Source organism: Enhydra lutris, unplaced genomic scaffold (genome assembly GCF_002288905.1).
Source record: "Enhydra lutris kenyoni isolate GAN:26980312 unplaced genomic scaffold, ASM228890v2 scaffoldscaffold40, whole genome shotgun sequence".
NCBI lineage: Eukaryota > Metazoa > Chordata > Mammalia > Carnivora > Mustelidae > Enhydra > Enhydra lutris.
Window position 1 is genome coordinate 17430853 of NW_019154124.1, and position 19883 is coordinate 17450735.

At 40.5% G+C, this 19883-nt stretch overlaps 2 protein-coding genes across 5 annotated transcripts; both read right to left on the minus strand.

Annotated features, from left to right (window-relative positions):
• Positions 1-1082: 1082 nt before the first annotated feature.
• On the minus strand, positions 1083-19689 carry LOC111155220 (adenylate kinase 6). Its single transcript, XM_022515334.1, has 5 exons — positions 19572-19689; positions 18542-18634; positions 9133-9191; positions 8657-8802; positions 1083-1675 (listed from the first exon to the last, which is right to left on the minus strand). The coding sequence occupies exons 1-5, from the start codon at positions 19597-19599 to the stop codon at positions 1483-1485; spliced, it is 519 nt and encodes a 172-aa protein (XP_022371042.1). The 5' UTR covers positions 19600-19689; the 3' UTR covers positions 1083-1482.
• Positions 16767-19689, minus strand: LOC111155218 (TATA-box binding protein associated factor 9). Of its 4 annotated transcripts, none has more exons than XM_022515331.1 (3): positions 19572-19689; positions 18542-18634; positions 16767-17807 (listed from the first exon to the last, which is right to left on the minus strand). In XM_022515331.1, exon 3 carries the CDS (start codon positions 17788-17790, stop codon positions 16993-16995), a length of 798 nt encoding a protein of 265 aa, XP_022371039.1. In that variant the 5' UTR covers positions 17791-17807; positions 18542-18634; positions 19572-19689; the 3' UTR covers positions 16767-16992. The 4 variants fall into 4 exon arrangements, with proteins under 4 accessions (XP_022371039.1, XP_022371041.1, XP_022371040.1 ...); XM_022515333.1 differs by lacking the exon at positions 19572-19689 and adding an exon at positions 19466-19568; XM_022515332.1 differs by lacking the exon at positions 19572-19689 and adding an exon at positions 19185-19435.
• Positions 19690-19883: the final 194 nt, after the last annotated feature.

Below are 19883 nucleotides of genomic sequence, written 5' to 3' on the forward strand. Positions count from 1 at the left end.
CCTACTTGTGATCTCTGTCAAATAAATAAATAAAAACCTTTAAAAAAAAAAGTTAAGCTCAGTTTTAGTATGGCCCAGCAATTTCCCTATATACCCAAGAGAATTGAAAACCTACATCCACAAAAAAATGTGTGCATAAATGTTCATAGCATAATTCATAATACCCAGAATGGATACAACCCAGCTGTATAACTGATAGAATGCATAAACAAAATATGGTACATACAGCGGAATATTATTTGATGATAAGAAGGAATGAGGTACTGGTATAGGCTACAACATGGATGACTTTTAAAATACTATACTAAGGGGGCGCCTGGGTGGCTCAGTGGGTTAGGCCTCTGCCTTCGACTCGGGTCATGATCTCGGGGTTCTGGGATCGAGTCCCGCGTCGGGCTCTCTGCTCGGTGGGGAGCCTGCTTCTCTCTCTGCCTGCCTCTCTGCCTACTTGTGATCTCACTCTCTGTCAAATAAATAAATAAAATCTTTTACAAAAATAAATAAATAAAATACTATACTAAGTCAGAGAAGCCAGGCCCAAAAGACCACATATTGTATAACTGCATTTATATGAAATGCCCAGAATATGCAAATCCATATAGACAAAGTAAAGCAGTGATTCCAGGGGGAAAAATGGGAAGTGACTGCTAATAGTAGGGACTTCTTTTGGGTGGGGTGAGAAAAATGTCATATATGGAATTAGTGACAGTTGATGTGTGATCGTTGCACATTATTGTGTTATAATAAAAGCCAGTCAATTGTGCACTTTTAAATGGTGAATTTTATCTTAATTTAAAAGAATAGGGCTCTCTGTATGTTCTGAGATGACATACTCTCCAAAATACATTAAATGAAAAAAAGAAAATACAGAACAGCATACATGGCATGCTGCCACATGCTTAAAGAAACTAACATACACAAACACACACTTCTCAGGGATAAAATCTCTTGGAAAGAGACATAGGAAGCCAGCAACATTACTTCCTAAAGGGAGGGGATCTGGGTGGCTGAAGAATAGGGGCAGCGTGGAAGGGAAACCCACTTTTCCAGGATACTCTTTTGTACCTTTTGATTTTAATACCACTTAATCGTGTTTCTGTTTTTTTAATTTAAGAAATAAAAATGAAAAACTCTGATGTTTTATTCTTAGTCTTAATTTTTATTTTAAGGGATCATCTTCATTTTCTTTTGCAATCAGCTTAGAAGATAGCTACCCCTTTGGTCAGATTTATTTATTTTTTAGCAGGTGAAGCATTTAAGATGACAGTTTTTACTCTAAATCCTTAATGATATTATATATACTATACTTGAGAATGTTTTGCTTTCTCATGGAAGAAAAAAGCTCAAACATAAACCTTTAGATTATCCATCTTTTAGACCTGCAGCACAATCTTAATAAAGAAGTTTTACTGATAATTGGACAATTTATTCATTATGGCAGGGATATAACAAGAGCGGTTATAAAGTGGCCAGTCTTGTAAGTCAGGAGCTATGATCCTTGATCCACTGCTCAATCCACTTCAATATCTGATTGATATTATCTTCTAGATCTTCTGGTTTATTGCTGGGCAGTTGATGTACTATTTCTTCCCTGTACGATGCTAATGCTTCTTCATAAAGAACTTGAAAAATTTCACACTGAATATTGTCTTTTAGTTTCTTTTCATTATAACCCCTAGAAGACAATGAGAAGATAAAACAAAAAGCAAACTGAAATACCTTAACTGGAATTTCAGAAACACACTAGAAACTGGACACTTTTAAATACATGAAAAATCATGCAAAAATATTTCTTGTAGCCTGTTTACCTCAAGAAAATTAGATTGGCACTTGTAATATGAGAGACTTTTTTTTTTTTTTTTTAAAGATTTTATTTATTTATTTGACAGAGAGATCACAAGCAGGCAGAGAGGCAGGCAGAGAGAGAGGAGGAAGCAGGCTCCCTGCTGAGCAGAAAGCCCGATGTGGGGCTTGAACCCAGGACCTGGGATCATGACCTGAGCCGAAGGCAGCGGCTTAACCCACTGAGCCACCCAGGCGCCCATGAGAGACTTTTTTGACAAGAGGGTTAAACAAAGGTTCAGTGTTTAGGTTTATCTTAATTTTCTCCACACGGTTTGTCATCCATTCAATTAGCAAACATATCTACCTACCTCAAGCCAGATACTGAGTTATAAGATAAATAAGACTATAGCTGTGGGATAGATTTAAAAAGCATTAGAGAGGGGTGCCTGGGTGGCTCAGTGGGTTGGGCCTCTGCCTTTAGCTCAGGTCATGATCTCGGGGTCCTGGGATCGAGCCCTGCATAGGGCTCTCTGCTCGGTGGGGAGCCTGCTTCCCCCTCTTTCTCTCTGCCTGCCTCTCTGCCTACTTGTGATCTCTCTTTCTGTCAAATAAATAAAATCTTAAAAAAGAATTAAAAAAATTTTTAAAGCATTAGAGGAGCTAAGATATAGACAGATAAAATAACTACATGGCATATAAAAATGAAATACTCATGGGGGATGCCTGGCTGGCTCAGTTGGTGGAGCATGTGATTCTTTTTTTTTTTTTTTTTTTAAAGATTTTATTTATTTGACAGAGAGAAACACAGTGAGAGAGGGAACACAAGCAGGGAGAGTAGGAGAGGGAGAAGCAGGCTTCCCGCTGAGCAGGAAGCCCGATGTGGGGCTCCATCCCAGGACCCTGGGACCATGACCTTAGCCCAAGGCAGACACTCAATGACTGAGCCACCCAGATGCCCTGGAGCATGTAATTCTTGATCTCAGTGTTATAAATTTGAGCCCCACATTGGATGCAGAGATTACTGAAAAGTAAGATCTTTATAAAAAAATGGAATACTTATGAGAGGTTGCTAGGAAGATGGCAGAGTAGGAGGATCCTGGGATCATCTCTTGCTGCATGGTGGCCTAGAGAGCACCTACATCGGCATTAATAACCCAGAAAGCAAACGGAAAGCTGGTAGAACAGACTCTCCATGGCCTGACATAGACAAGAGACCACAGTGAAGCAGATTCACCCTCTCTGATCACTCTTGGCCAGATCCCAGAAAGGCGCTGCCACAAGCCTGCCAGTGTGCGCACAGCCCAGACAAGGCCAGCACCACTCCAGAGTGAGTCCTGCTCCAGGGACGGGGAGGAGAACCACACACCAGTCTGACTGTGACCCCAGCAGTGGGCTGGGGGGTAGGCAGCTGGTCTTGACTACAGGCCCCACCAACCACCAAAAGCTTCTAAGGGGACAACACAGGGAAAATGCCTGCAGTTTGGTGCTCCTTCATCTCCAGTAAACACCTGGTCTGACTCAGCGCAAGCTCAAGGCAACCCCCAACTGGCCCACTAATACCACAGGGAACAGACTCTGCCCACAACAGGCAGAGAACCATCACAGGCTGGACTGAGGGCAAACACAGCTCCACCGGAAAGGTAGGACACCCCTTTAGCAACACAGATTGGAAACACCCCTGAAGTGCCAGGTTCTGGGGAACAGGAGACACTGCACTGTGGGACCTCTGCTTCATAAAGCCTCTACTTTCAAGTGCGGGAGACGCAGCTGACTTTCCTAACACAGAAAAACAGACACAGCAATAGAATTAGCAAGAGACAGAGGAATATGTCCCAAGTGAAAGAGCAGAACAAAATCACAGCCAGAGACCTAAACAAAATGGAGATGAGTAATATGTTTGATAGTGAATTTAAAGTAATGCTCATAAAGATGCATGAGAACCCCCCCCCCACCCCGCACCCGTCAAGAAACAGCAGACGTAGAAAAGAACCAATTAGAGCAATTGGACTCACTAAATGGAAATAAAAATAGACCACCTGGAATAAATAGCAAACAAGAGGAAGTAGAAGAACAGATCAGCAACCTGGAGGACAGAGTCATGGAAAGTAATCATGCTGAGCAGATCAGAGGGAAAAAAATATGCAAAATGAGAACAGACCCAGGAAACTCAGCAACACTGTCAAGCGTATCAGTCACATGACAGGGATCCCAGAAGGAGAAGAGCAAGAAAAGGAGGCAGAAGATTTGTCCGAAGAAATAATAGCTAAAAAACTTCCTGAACCTGGGGGAGGAAAGAAATCCAGATCCAGGAGGCACAGAGAGCCCCCAACAAAACCAACCCAAAGAGGTCTGCACCAAGTCACAAAGTAAATAAGATAGCCAAAAGTAGTGATACAGAGAGAATTTTAGAAGCAGCAAGAGAAAGGAAAGCAGTGACATACAAGAGAAACCTCATAACGGCTATCCCTGGGTTTTTCAGCAGAAACTCTGCAGGCCAGAAGAAAGCAGCATGATAAATTCCAATAGCTAAAAGGAAAAATCTACAGACAAGAATACTGTATCCAGCAAGGCTTTCATTTAGAATAGAAGGAGAGGTAGAGTTTCCCAGAAAAACTAAAGTTAAAAGCAAAACCAGCCACATCCCTGTCACACAGGATGCCATCGGTCTGTGGGTCTTAAATTCACAGTCCAGCCACTCTCCTGCCCAAGTTGGCGTGCACGGCCTGCCACCTGCTCAGTGCCAGGTCAACATGCCGTCACCTTACATTGCCAAGGGCTCATACTGGCACTCTTTCCCTCAAATTCCAGCCCTTGTGCTCATTTGTGCACAAAAATGGGCATAATTATAACAGCAGAATGAGGCAACCCAAACAGTGACACTAATTCTGTGGAATATATAATGGATAAAAGGAGTGTGCTAGCCTGAGAACATCGCCAACAAGCGCATCAAAGAACAATACATATGTCATGATTCTAGTTAGTAAAAGAAACAAACCTGGGAAAAATAAAAGAGTATGAAATCAGAGAGGGAGACAAACCGTAAGAGATTCTTTTTTTTTTTTTTTAAAGATTTTATTTATTTATTTGTCAGAGAGAGAGAGAGAGAAAGCACACAAGCAGGCAGAGAGGCAGGCAGAGGCGGAGAGAGAGGCAGGCTCCCCGCCGAACAAGGAGCCCGATACGGGACTCGATCCCAGGACCCTAGGATCATGACCCGAGCCGAAGGCAGCGGCCCAACCCACTGAGCCACCCAGGCGTCCCAGAACCTTAAGAGATTCTTAAGCACAGGAAACAAACTGCGGGTTGCTGGAGGGGAGGTAGGTAGGGGGATGGTGTAGCTGGGTGATGGGCATTAAGGGGGGGCACTTGATGGAATAAACACTGGGTGTTCTTTGCAACTAATGAATCACTGACCTCTACCTCTGAAACTAATAATATCTATATGTTAATTGAATTTAAATTAAAAAAGGACCCCCCCCCCAAAGAGTGGAATACTTATGATGGGAATACTATATACTAATTGGGTACTTGATTATACATACAGATCTATCTCTGCTTTCCCAATTCCAAAGACATTTAAAAAAGTTAACTTACATAATCTTTAGGAAGACATGTAAATTAGACAGCTAATTAGCTAATGAAAAAGATAAAGCAAATATTCAAATTCAAATTAGTTCAACCTTGTAACAAGATTAAATTGAACTACTTAAAAGATGATTAGCTTTATGAGAATATAACCAACAGAAGGGGAGAAAATTTTTGCACATTATATATCTGATAAGAGATTTGCATCTGAAATAAACAAAAACTCTTCTTAATTAAAAAGAAAGAACCCAATAAAAAATTGGGCAAAGAGGGCGCCTGGGTGGCTCAGTGGGTTAAGCCGCTGCCTTCGGCTCAGGTCATGATCCCAGAGTCCTGGGATCGAGTCCCGCATCGGGCTCTCTGCTCAGCGGGGAGCCTGCTTCCCTTCCTCTCTCTCCGCCTGCCTCTCTGCCTACTTGTGATCTCTGTCTGTCAAATAAATAAATAAAATCTTAAAAAAAAAAAAAAAATTGGGCAAAGAATCTGAAGAGCTCTTTCTCCCACGAAGACATACAAATGGACAGTAAGCATATGAGAAAAGGCTCAACATCATTAGTGATCAAAGAAATGCAAATCAAAACCACAATGAGATACTACTTTATATCCACTGGGTAGGCTACAATAAAAAAGAGATAACCAGTGTTCGCAAGGATGTGGAAATACTAGAGCCTTCATACATTGCTCTTGGGAAGGTAAACTGGTGCAGCCACTTTGGAAAATAGTCTAACAGTTCCTCAAAATGTTAAACATGTGTTACCATATCGCCCAGCAGTCCCATTCTTAAAATTCCATATCCAAGATAAATGAACATATAATGTCCACACAAACCACAGGCATGGATGTTCATAGCAGAATTATTTAGAATAGCCAAAAATGGAAACAACCAAAACATCTATGATCTGATAAATGGATAAATAAAATATGGTATATCCATACAATGGAATAGTATTTGATTAAAACAACAAATGAAATACTGATATGTGCTGCAACACAGATGAACCCTGAAACATTATGCTAAATAAAAGAAGCCACAAAAGACCACATATTGATTTCATTTATATAAAACGTCCAGAATAGGCAGATCCACAGAGACAGAAGGTAAATTACCAGTTGCCTAGGACTGAGGGACTGGGGATATATGCAGAGTGACTGCTAATGGGTATGGGTTTTTTGGGAGGAGGGGGACAATGAGCATTTTCTAAAATTGGTTGTAGTAATGGATGCATAATTCTGTGAACATACTAAAAACCATTGAATTGTATGCTTCAAATAGGTACATTTTATATATGTGAACTTATCTCAATAAGAACTTATCTCAAAAAATAAAGCTGTTTTTTTTTTTTTTTAAGATTTCATTTATTTGACAGAGATCACAAGTAGGCAGATAGGCAGGCAGAGAGAGAGAGAGAGGAAGGGAAGCAGGCTCCCTGCCGAGCAGAGAGCCCGATGTGGGGCTCGATCCCAGGACCCTGAGATCATGACCCGAGCGGAAGGCAGAGGCTTTAACCCACTGAGCCACCCAGGCGCCCCTAAAGCTGTTTTTTTAAAGGTGATTACGTTGTAACTTTTTCGTGGCTAAAAACAAGACTAGCTCTCTCAGACCTTGTCAGACTTCCCCTATTTACATAAAACAGTAATTTTTTTTTATTTATTTTTTTTTTAATTTTTTTTTTAAGATTTTATTTATTTATTTGTCAGAGAGAGAGAGAGGGAGAGAGAGCGAGCACAGGCAGACAGAGTGGTAGGCAGAGGCAGAGGGAGAAGCAGGCTCCCTGATGAGCAAGGAGCCCGATCTGGGACTTGATCCCAGGACGCTGGGATCATGACCTGAGCCGAAGGCAGCTGCTTAACCAACTGAGCCACCCAGGCGTCCCAGTAATTTTTTTTTAAGATTTTATTTTTAAGTAATCTCTACACCCAACCTGGAGCTCTAACTTACAACCCCAAGTTCAAGAGTCGCATGCTGTACTGACTGAGCCAGCCACATGCCCCAAAACAGTAATTTTTTTTTTAAAGATTTTATTTATTTATTTGACAGAGGGATCATAAGTAGGTAGAGAGGCAGGCAGAGAGAGAGATAGAGGAAGAACAGTCTCCCTGCTGAGCAGAGAGCCCGATGTGGGACTCGATCCCAGGACCCTGAGATCATGACCTGAGCCGAAGGCAGAGGCTTAACCCATTGAGCCACCCAGGCGCCCCAAAACAGTAATTTTTAATAAACATTTTAAATTGCCTTGTTTGAGAAAAGGAATGTGTACTATTATGATCTCTCTTACTTCTCATTTAAAATACTTTTAATGGCTTTTCACTGCCAAAAGAAAGATGATTATAGTTTTAGGTCTAACTCCAACCTTCCCTGTATATTTGCTACTATATTCCTTGGTGCAAGGATTTTGCAAGTATCCCATGCAGTGATGGTTAGTCAAAGCTGACTACCACTGACAGTCTGACCTTCAAATCCTAAACCTGAACTTAGGAGCAAACTTTCAGAGCTTTCCTTCTGAGATTGCCTTGTAAACCCCTCTAGAACCTCCATCTTTCCCAGCTTGAATCAAAAGACAGTGGAAAAACATTTCCCATAAAAATTTCTGTTTTGGTTATACTGGATTAAGTCTGATGTCCTCTTGGAGAGACCAACTCAAATATATTTTAAAGGTGGTGAACTGTTGATTTATCATGTCTGTTTTTCATAAACTCTCCCACTCATGTTGAGGGGATAATGAAGGAGGGTAATGTTCATCCAGTTCTCAAGAGTATGTTCTTGGCTTGGCTGTTTTCCCAGCAAGGTTTTACATTAAGGAAACAGTATGACTAAATAGGGTTGCTGTATAGTATATTTTACTGAATCAAACTGTCAATTGCAGTATTCATTTACTCAGTTATAAATTACTGCCTGTGTTTTACACAAGCATCTTTTTCTTTTTTTTTTTTTTAAAGATTTTATTTATTTGAGAGAGAGAGAGAATGAGAAAGAGAGAGAGAGGTCAGCGGGAGAAGCAGACTCCCTGCAGAGCAGTGAGCCCGATGCGGGACTCTATCCCGGGACTCCAGGATCATGACCTGAGCCGAAGGCAGTCGCTTAACCAACTGAGCCACCCAGGCGCCCCACAAGCATCTTTTTCTTTTGGACTCAGAACATTGGTACCACACAGACATGGTTTATAACGAGAGACCAAGCGTCACATTTTCAAATAGACTCCTTTCTCATGGTAGTACTGGCCAATTTCAGGAATCCGAATAAAGTTTTATATCATACTTTAAGAATTCAGTGTTTTTCCTTTCTTACCTTGTTTCAAGTCTTTTGTACAATACACTGTTATCTGCTTGCAGCACAAAAACTATATGAAACCAGCGTTCAGGGAAGAAATCACAACCATGGTAATCAACAATAACTCCACCTTCACTCATTTGGTTTTCCAATTCATCAACTACCTGTGAGAAAGGGAGAAAAAGAATGCTCCTCTTAAAAAAATGAGGTCAACTTTCCTATTAAATTTTAAGAAGTATACTTTATAGGGGCACCTGGGTGACTCAGTGGGTTATGTGTCCAATTTTTTATTTCATCTCAGGTCATGATCTCAGGTTTGTGAGATCAAGCCCGGTGTCAGGCTCCACGCTGGACATGAAGCCTGCTTAAGAGTCTCTCACACTCTCCCTCTGCTCCTACTCCTCCCCTTGTGTTCTCTCTCTCTCTCAAGACAAACAAAAAAAGTATACTTTATAAATAAAAATTTATACTTTATAAATAAAAATTGTACTTACTCTATCTTCATCTAAAATGGGGCATTCATACTCTTCATCATAGCCATCATATAACTGCCCTAAAAGAGATTTACATTGGCATATTAAAGAAAAGTAGTATTTTCTAAGTAACTTTCAGTAGTCTTCATTTAATTTTATATTTTGGGAAATACATCACCAATTACTCTTTTAGAGACTGACGAGGGCACTAACACAGTAGATGTCACATGGACACCAAATGTGAAGAGCAATACTGATAAATTAGAATTTTATCTAGAAGGAAACTTGGACAGCAGTCAGTCTGATGCCAATTTTAGTTATCAAAATTGAAACCAACTAAAAAGAATGAATAATTTCAGAATTCGTGGGACTGTTGGAAGAGGACTGTATTTTATTTTTGGTTAAGCTACCATTTGGTGGGAAGAGGGGATTGAGCCCCACAATGACAGGCTCTGTGCTCAGTAGATTGTCTCCTCTCTGCTGGCACATATGTGTGTTTTTTTCTTAAATAAAATCTTACCTATTTTAGGAAAGATTGAAATTAGGTTAAAACAAGCATGAGTTCTGAAGTAACAAAAGAGTAGTCCTTGAGGGAGGCACAGAGCCTGGAGGGTATATGGACAGATGCTGGGCACAAGCGCCACCTTTTGAGCACTTAGTGTGGCCTTTGCTTCCCTGGATTATTGCTCAACCCGCAGAAACTCTAGCTAAAAAAATTAAACTGCTTGACAGAGGGAAAACTGGTTAACAATTTAGAAAATAATCTAAATCCTTTATATTATAAACTAGGTGAATTAAAGAGCTAATTTTTTAATTCCAAAGATAACTAGTGGAAAATTTAATCGATACAGGAATGATTCATTTGAGTTTGTGAAAGAATACAATGACTAAATAAAACATATAAAATGTTAAATCTCAAAAAAAGAAAAATCTCTGTTCAATGAAAAATAATGTACCCAGAAAAATAACAGACTGGGAGAAATTTTTGTAGTAGGACAAAGGACTGAAATGTAGATTATATAATGACCTTCAAAATCAAGATAAAAATAAGTAGCTTAACAAATAAGAGTTCCCACAAGATGGAAAAGATAATTAGTAAACATACCATGAAAAAATGGACTTTCCCAGCTATTAAAGAGATGCAAATTAAAATGAGCCTTTTTATGCCTGTTGCATTAATTACATACATATATAGTATATTAAAACGTATTTTTAAAATAATTTTAAAAAGAAAAATGTCATGCCATTGATAGATTTCCTCTACCACTTAACTTCTAACCTGAAATTTTTTTTTTAAGATTTTATTTATTTATTTGACAGACAGAGATCACAAGTAGGCAAAGAGGCAGACAGACGGGGTGGGGGGAAGTAGGCTCCCTGCTGAGCAGGGAGCCCAATGAGGGGCTCGATCCCAGGACCCTGGGATCATGACCTGAGCTGAAGGCAGAGGCTTTAACCCACTGAGCCACCCAGGCACCCCAAACCTGAAAAAATTTTAAGTGATAAAATGATTTTAAAAAATTCAACAATAGGGAAATACTTAAAATCTCTGTTTTCTAATTTGATGAAATATAATTAAAGCTAAGGAAATACTAAGGTAGTAATATGTAGTATACACTAGGTTGCACATGATAATGCTTATTAACACAAGGGGTAAAACATAAAAAGCAGAATTCAAAGTAGTCTGCAACAGGGCCAAAGATTAGAAGAAAAAAGATGGAAATAACGATTTGGAGTACCTTTTCTGTGTATTATTTTTACAGTGCAACAAAATCTAATACCTTCTGCTGATTCTGTACTATGTCATAATCTGAAGTAAGTGAATATTAATGTTCCTTCATATTTAAACCCTTGACTTTTTTTTTTTTTTTTTAAAGATTTTGTTTATTTGACAGACAGAGATCACAAGCAGGCAGAGAGGCAGGCAGAGAGAGAGGGGGAAGCAGGCTCCCTGCTGAGCAGAGAGCCTGATACGGGTCTCGGACGCTGGGATCCTGACCTGAGCCGAAGGCAGAGGCTTAACCCACTGAGCCACCAGGCACCTCCTAAACCCTTGACTCTTAAGACTAGTGAAATCATTAAAAATATATGTTGTTGAAAATAAGGACAACTACTGCAATATTAAATTAGAATTAAAGTTGACTGCAATGCTGAGATGCAGGATTTCTTAAATCATGTTAATGTAGTTGAACAGTGTAATCCAAGCTTTCAAACGCTCATTAAAAAAAAAATTATCAAATACCATTTACAGGTGTCTGTAGGGGTAATAAGGATTTAATAGTGAGCAAAATGCCCAGGAGGGCAAACATAGTCTTTCCCTCAAAAAGGGAAAATTTTACAATAAAAAGTTTACATTAAAAAGTTTACAATAAAAAGAGAGGACAGACAAGTAACCTGGAAATTATATCAGGATGATACTTTAATGTTATAATTCATGGTGTTAGAAGAGCAAAAGTATGGACATCTATTATGTTAGGAACATAAACGTGGGATATTAGGGGAGGCTTCCTGGAGGAAGTGACTTTTAAGGGGAGACTTGGAGCAGTTACCAAAGGGATAAAAGTAGGGAAGACTATTTTCTTTTCTTTTTTTTAAAGATTTTGTTTATTTATTTGACAGAGATCACAAGTAGGCAGAGAGGCAGGGAGAGAGAGAGAGGGAAGAAGGCTCCCTGCTGAGCAGAGAGCCTGATTTGGGGCTCGATGCCAAGACCCTGAGATCATGACCTGAGCTGAAGGCAAAGGCTTAACCCACTGAGCCATCCAGGGAAGACTATTTTCAACAGAGAAGGTATTCAAAGCCAGAGAGAATTAGGAGGGGAAGACTCAGGGGAGGGAAAGTCTCTTAGACTAGTTGGAAAATAGATGATAAAGGGTCAGGTAAATTGAGGCGAGATCAAAAAGGTCCTTAACAGTTGCAGAGTTAGACTTTATCCCAAAGCAAAGTAAAATCATTAAAGCATTTTAATCATGAAATGACATGATCAATTACAAATATTTAAAAATAATTTTGGTTTCTCTGTAGAGAATGAGTTGAAAGGAAACAAATCCAGAAGCAGGTACACCAAATCAAGGCTACTGCAGAATTTTAGATGACTGATGGTTATAACCTGTACCATAAGGAATGAAGAAATGGATTCTAAACTTCATTTCAGATTTCCCCCCAAAAGGGAAAAACCTATGCTACTTGTAATTTTTTTTCTTTAACGTATGCTACTTTAGAAAGTTTCAGTTGGAAGTCAAATTTAGAGTTGTATATGTATAGGATCCTAATCTAGAAGAGATGAAAAGGCTTGAATTGATTAAACTACCAAAAGCTTAGAAAATTAATTTTCTTAACAAAGTTTTATGATTTATTTAAAGATAGGTTAGTTGGAGAAAAAAAATTGATTGTGGGGCCAGTTAAATGGTAAGTCCTTACCTCAAAAGATCTTTCCAGCTGTAGTTAAACTATAAAATCATTACATTTTAACTGCCATCCCAGAATTAATACACTCACATGAAAGCTGTTATTTAATATTGGAATGCTATCTATTTTGATGCTGTTGCCAGTACTTAAAACATTTTCAGATTTCTTACTTTATACAGTTTTTAAAAAGATTTGAGAGAGACCTCGAATGAGAGCCCACGAGCAGGGATGGGGGAGGTGCAGAAGGGGAAGCAGACTCCCCGCTGAGCAGGGAGCCTGACGTGGGGTTAAATCCGAGGACCCTGGAATCATGACCCAAACCGAAGGCAGATGCTTAACTGACTGGGCCACCGAGGTGCCCCTAATTTTTAAGTAGACTCCATGCCCAACATGGGACCTGAACTCACAACCCTGAGATCTAGAGTTGCATGCTCTGTCCATGGAGCTAGCCAGGTAACCCTCAGATTTCTTACTCTGGAAACGTATTTACCACATTTACTTCAATCCAACAAGAAGCTTATGTCTGTGATGCAACTAGTACCAAGAAGTTAATTGGTTTAGAAGGATTGAGTATTTTGATACCTGACCTTTTATGTAGAGAAAAGCACAATGAAATCTACTTTAAAAAGTTAGAGAGCACCAAAATGTGACATTTGAGTTGGGCCTTTTAAAGAGTTGTTTATAGGGCAGGTAAGGAAGAGCACTTATAGGTGAAGGGAATAGCACGTATAAAGACATGAAGGTCAATTCCCAGGGTCTGAGGAACAGTAAGTGCGCAGAGTGTAGACTTAAGGGGACCTAGGGAAGTGGCTGCAGGGAAGGCTGAAGGTAAACTATGACCAGTTCATCATTAGGGAGGATGGACTTTAACAGAAAAAGGTCAAGTCTTGTTTATTCCGTCTCCCTCTTTTTTTAAAGGACATAACAAAGAGGGAAGGAAAAGATACAAAGAGTAAGAGATTCACTGGAAACGGGCTTGAAAATGGGATGAGTACCATATCAATTTTTTAGGCAAACCATCAAGATTTACAGGGCAAATGCATTTGTGTAGTGTTTGAATGTGTCCCTATGTGGGGAGCAGGAATCAAGAGTGGGCAAGTAGTCAGGTAGGACTTCAGAGCATGTGCTTTTTAAGTCTTATTAGTTTGGAGAGGTCTGGGAACTACCAAGGTGGCTACCTTTAGTGGGTATCTAGAAATTAGGCTCTTTTAAAGGGAGTGACTAGTTCAGAGGGGATGAGATTACTAAAGTCAGGGGTAAAGTAACAATATAGCTGCAGTGAAATTATTGGGAAAGAAGTATATGGTAGGGGGCACCTAGGTAGCTCAGTCACTTAAGAGTCTGCCCTGGCTCCAGCTGTGATCCTAGAATTGAGCTCCCACATCAGTTCCCTGCTCGGTGTGGAGTCTGCTTCTCCTTCTGCCCCTCCCCATGCGCTCTCTCTCTCTCTCTCTCTCTCTCTCTCTTAAATAAATAAATAAATAAATAAAATCTTAAAAAAGGAAGTATATGGTGGGAGGGAGATCACATGCAGACTGGGAGATAGCAGTGCCGGAGGGGACAAATAGGTTAATTTCAAAGCCTTCCAGTGGAGGGGAGGAAAATGGGATAAAGGGGTTAGAGCTGGGATAGCAAAACTTTTTCTGTAAAAGGCCAGACAGTAAATACTTCATGCTTTGTGGGCTAGTGTTCAGGCAGTGTGGTTCCTATAAAAAATAGCAGCAGCCTGCCAACTCCTGGGTTAGAAAAAGATCAAGATTTTAAGTGTTGAGGGCTCTGCTATGCTTTACAAGTTTCCAGTGGATCCAATGTTAATATACTTTGTCTAGACCTATGGGAAATCCTGGGGTTTATAAACAGAGGCTTAAGACGGATACACTTGTGGCAGGAAAATTAAGGGTGCTGGTAAGTGCAACTAAATGATTGCATATGGGAAAGGATATCAAGTGAGGAAGAATCTGAGGCTGGAAATAACAAGGGTAAGAAAAGCATTCTTAGCCACACCATAGTTAGGACTCCCAATAATTTTATTAAACTTAATTCCCTGATTCCAGGGTCCTGGGATCGAGCCCCGCATTGGGCTCTCTGCTCAGTGGGGAGCCTGCTTCCTCCTCTCTCTCTCTCTGCCTGCCTCTCTGCCTACTTCTGTCAAATAAATAAATAAAAACCTTTATTTAAAAAAAAAAAAACACAAAAACTTAATTCCCCACCTAGGGTGCCTGGGTGGCTCAGTCGGTTAAGTGACTGCCTTCAGCTCAGGTCATGATCCCGGAGTTCTGGGATAGAGTCCCGCATTGGGCTCCCAGCTCCGCAGGGTGTCTGCTTCTCCCTCTGACCTTCTACCCTCTCATGCTCTCTCTTACTTGCTCTAATAAATAAATAAAATCTTAAAAAAAAAAAAATTCCCCACCTAATTTTTCCTGCCTTGGTTCCACATGACCTAAGAATTCTTAGTTTCAACAGGATTTCTACAATGGCTGTCAACTCCATTTAGACAAATTCATTTAAAATCGGGGTGCCTGGGTGGCTCAGTGGGTTAAGCCTCTGCCTTCGGCTCAGGTCATGATCCCATAGTCCTGGGATCGAGCCCCGCATCAGGCTCTCTGCTCAGAGGGGAGCCTGCTTCCCCCACCCCTCTCTCTCTCTGCCTACTTGTGATCTCTGTCAAATAAATAAATAAAATCTTTAAAAATAAATAAATAAAATAAAATCAGGGTGGCTTTTTTTTTTTTTTTTTGGTCTTGTTTCTTTATACCAGGGTTTCTCAATCTCAAATACTACTGACATTTTGAGCTTAATAATTCTTTTATAGGAGTGGGGGGCTATTCTGTGAATTGTGGGATGTTCAACAGAATCCCTGGCCTCCACCCCAGTCTTGACTATCAAGTCTCCAGAAATCGCCAAATGTCCCCGAAGGGCAAAATCACACTTATTTGAGAGCCACTGCTTTATAGATGGTTACATGGTATCCCTTAAAATATATAACTATTTGAGAAAAATGAGGACAGGTGTCTCAGTATATTTTCTAGTTAAGATTTTATCTTGAAATATATTCTAGTTAAGATTTCCAGATATATTCAAATGGCATCGGGGGAAAAAACCAATCTGGTACATTATGAAAAACCTTATGAAGACCATCACCTAGGGGTGCCTGAGTGACTCAGTTGGTTAAGCATCTGCCTTTGGCTCAAGTCTCAAGCCCAGGATCCCAGGAACAACCCCCCCCACCCCCATCCAGATCCCTGTTCAGTGGGAAGCCTGCTTTTCCCTCTCCAGCCCTCCCCACCACCCCCGCTCTGTGCATGCACATTCTCTCAAATGGATAAATAAAATCTTTAAAAAATATATAGAGAGGATGTTTGGGACTATACACACTTAGATGTGTTGTAGTGGCTAAAATAGTGTTGAATACAAGTATGAAAGGAACCAAATGTCTAGTGTTACTGTTTCTCTCAGTACTACACAATCGATTATATACAACTTCTTTAAGTTTAGAAGTGTTAAATTCAGGGGTGCCTGGGTGGCTCAGTGGATTAAAGTCTCTGCCTTCGGCTCAGGTCATGATCTCAGGGTCCTGGGATGGAGCCCACAGCGGGCTCTCTGCTCAGCAGGGAGCCTGCTTCCTCCTGTTTTCTCTGCCTGCCTCTCTGCCTACTTGTGATCTGTCAAATAAATAAATGAAGTCTTTTTTAAAAAAAAAAGTGTTAAATTCGGTAAGATAAACTGGAAGACTGAAATTGACAACTGAATGTGACTCTAAAATCACTTGTCAGAGACTGTAAAGTTCAACAGGCAAAGGAAAAAAAAACAGATTTTTTTATGTAGGTGTAAAATGGGAGACTGGTCATGTAAAACAGTACCTAAGTTTTATTCACTATACTTAAATACCAAACCTGGATTAAAAATATGATCATGATACTGACTTACAGTATCAAAAATATGATAAAACCAAAGAGAGCAAAAAAGGACCCAGGAAGAAGTTGAGTAATTGAAGAAGAGAAATCCAAACAGATGAAGTGGACTCTACAAAAAAGAGACATGGTTACACTTAAGCAATCTTAGAAAATGGGGCCGTAAGAGTGACTTACACACTAGAGATCATGCTGTGATCTAAACATCTGAAGACACTAGAAGTACTACTCTAGTGTTTATGAACAAACTAGTACTTCAAGTTGTTGTCACTGTTATTCCTGTTGGGGACACGTGAGAAAACTGCTTCTAAAAACATAATTGCCAAAATACCAACAAACTGATGAAAACAGTTTTATTTTTTTACACTTAAAGGCTGATGAATAACCATTACTAATCCTATTAAAGAAAACCCAACATCTCAATCAGAAAGGATAACCATATTTACTCATTAAATAGCATTTAAGTTTTCTACAACACAACTTGAAAATACCCAGCGTGCATGTTTAATCTAGTACAATGGATTCAAGACCAAGTATACATGTTACAAGCATCAAGGCTGGATTACAAGTTATCATAGTCATCATCGTCATCATCATCGTCATCATCATCATCTTCTCGTTTTCTTTTCATTGCATTTGATGATTCATTGGCAGTATTATGTGATGACACCATGTTAGTGGTAATAAGAATGTTTTTGGACCCAATTAATGATGGATTAATCAGAACATTCTGAACTGCGGATGTTGCAGGAATTGATGCTTTTACAGTTGGGGACTGTGAAGTGGGCATCTGTACTGTAAACCTTTGCCCTGTGAGGGACATTGGAGTCCCTACTTTAGTTGACACAGACATGGTCTGTGGGGTTGGTGTGCCAAGAGTGGGAGTACTTGGTCTGCTAGTAACTGAACCAACACTTAACCGTGGAACTGTTATTCTTCCCGCAGAGGTAGATGCCTTTTTTTGTAAAGACTTAAGTCTATAGTTTGGAGCGGTCAAGCAATATCTATCAGGTGGCAACCTGGGGCCTGAATATGGCTTGATTAATGGCAAAGGAGTTTGATTTCTTTGCCTTGCAATATCTAATAAAAAATCTCTTGGGGGAGGAGAGGTAAAAGACTGATCAGCACGACACTGGATGGCCAATCGCACATCATCTGCATCAACAGTAGCTTTCTTAGCATGGCTGGAATAGATTTTTGCATCATCTAGAATTGTGGTCACATATCGGAAGGCAAACTCCAACATCTGATTTATAACTCTTGGCTCATATTCTGTAATCCCCATATCCTTCAGGATTTGTGCCATCATCTGTGCATCTTTCGGCATGCTCTTGGGAGAAGCCATCTTGCCAGACTCCATGATATCCGTTGATCAGACTTTAGATCATTTGAAAAAAATACGGACATTAGATCAAATCTGAAATAGTTACTTTAGTAGCAACTGTCAGGAACTTCAAAAATTTTAAATACTGTTAAATTTTTGAAAAATATATTTAAAATTTTAAGTGTTAAATCTTTTTAATTTTAATTAAGGTCCCTTTAAGTTTATTAAATTTCTATCCTATACAAATTACAGAATATAAAAAAATGAAGACAAATAAGGGAGTGATAAAAATTTGGGAGAAAAACGAGGTAAAATAAAAGCATTTATCACTTTAGAATAATGTGCAGTTGTGTGCAGGCATGCAACTATCAAACAAAGCTAAGAAGAAACTATAGAACAGTCATGTCCTAAGAGCTCAAAATAATATCCTTCCAGTGAGATCTATACTCACCATCTCAACAGATACGCTTAGGACCATCCAAACCTTTATGTGTTTGCCCATCTCAAAAACATTCTCCCTATGTCCCATCTCTTCATGGTAGCCTTCCCAATTATTACCACTCAGAAGAACTACTGGCCAACAGAGTGGGGCAGGATGGGGTAGAATGGTCAAAACAACCGAAGACAGTACTACACATATATTACTTTCTCTTTCTACAGGTTCCCCATAGAGCATAAATTCCTTAATGGTCTGTCTCTGCTTTTTGTACCCTCTGACAAGTATAATACTAACACTCTATTATCTAGTCTCTCTTTTTTTTAAAACCATCACCAATGCATCCCTTACCTTCTCGAGCTAAATCACCCACATTAATGTATTTCAGTCCTGATCTTGATGCAAGTTCTTTGCCTAGCGTGGTTTTTCCAACCCCTGGTGTACCTGTAAGACAAGCCATAGATACTTGTTAGACATTAGCCACCTATCTACCCTTCTTCAAGTTTTTAACAACTGAAACGAAAAACATCCTAATTAGCAATTCCCTGTGAATATACACTATAATCAAAACTACTCAGTCTGTTGCATAAGGGAATCTCACCAAGAGTATCTGATCTATCAGGAGTGGGGCTTGGGGGATTAATAGCAATTCGCAGACTGCCTGTCACCGTTAACAGATACTCCCAGAATAACACTAAATATCTCAAATTACCATCATTTATTTTAGTTTTTTTAATTAAATTATTTATGGGGAAAAAATTTAACCAGTATGAAAGACAGCTATCACCCCGGGAACTTTACAATAAAAAAGCTTCTGATGCTAATTCAACAAAAGTACACAGCAAGTTAATCACCCTGCGCCATATATATTCGAACCCTTTTGTCCAACCGTAATTGGCAGATACAAAAGAAAAAGAGATACGCCCCAGGAAGGCCTAAGGACAAGGCGTCCAGCAGCATTAAAAGATCCACTAAGGGTCTGAGAGCGACTTACATTATCTCGCTAAAACTCTAAAGACAAACCCTGCTACTTAAAAGAAAAAAAACAAAAAACAAAAAAAACCAACCATCAGACTTTTACAAACAAAAACCAGATTCCGAAAGATTCGGCAGTTTGCCAGAAAGAGGACCTAAAGAAGTCTCCCTCTCTCACCGAGCAGCCTCGGGCCAACAATATCAACATTCCCCGCCCCCCACCCCGCCTCCCACAACGGTCGGAGGAACCGGTCTCTTCCAGGCCCTGACAACCGCCACGCCGCGCGGCCCTCCGCTAGCCTCGAAACAGAACACCGAACGGCACCCTTCGGACGTCCGACGCCCCACGGCACTCGACGCCCTTTGCCTGCCCCGCCACCCAGCGCCGCCCCGCCGCGCGCCTGACCGGTGAGCAGGATGTTCGGAAGCAACATGGTCCTCACCGCGCTGGCTCCGGGCGTCTAGGCCCACGCGCTTTACGCACAACAGGGAGGAGCCGGAAGCGGCGAGCTGCGGCAAGCGCCAGTGGCCCCGGGTGCTTCTAGGCCGTGCGCGGCGCTCGCGGCCCGTCTCCACCGCCTAGCCACTAAATATTGGTTACCTGGCCTTCTATAGCACGCTTGCAGGGCAGAGTCCAAGGCAGGGGCACAGGTCGGGTCCTTGCTTTGGGTCAGGCAGTGCGGTAGAAGCCTAAGCCACCGGGGCCGTTGGCGGCTGC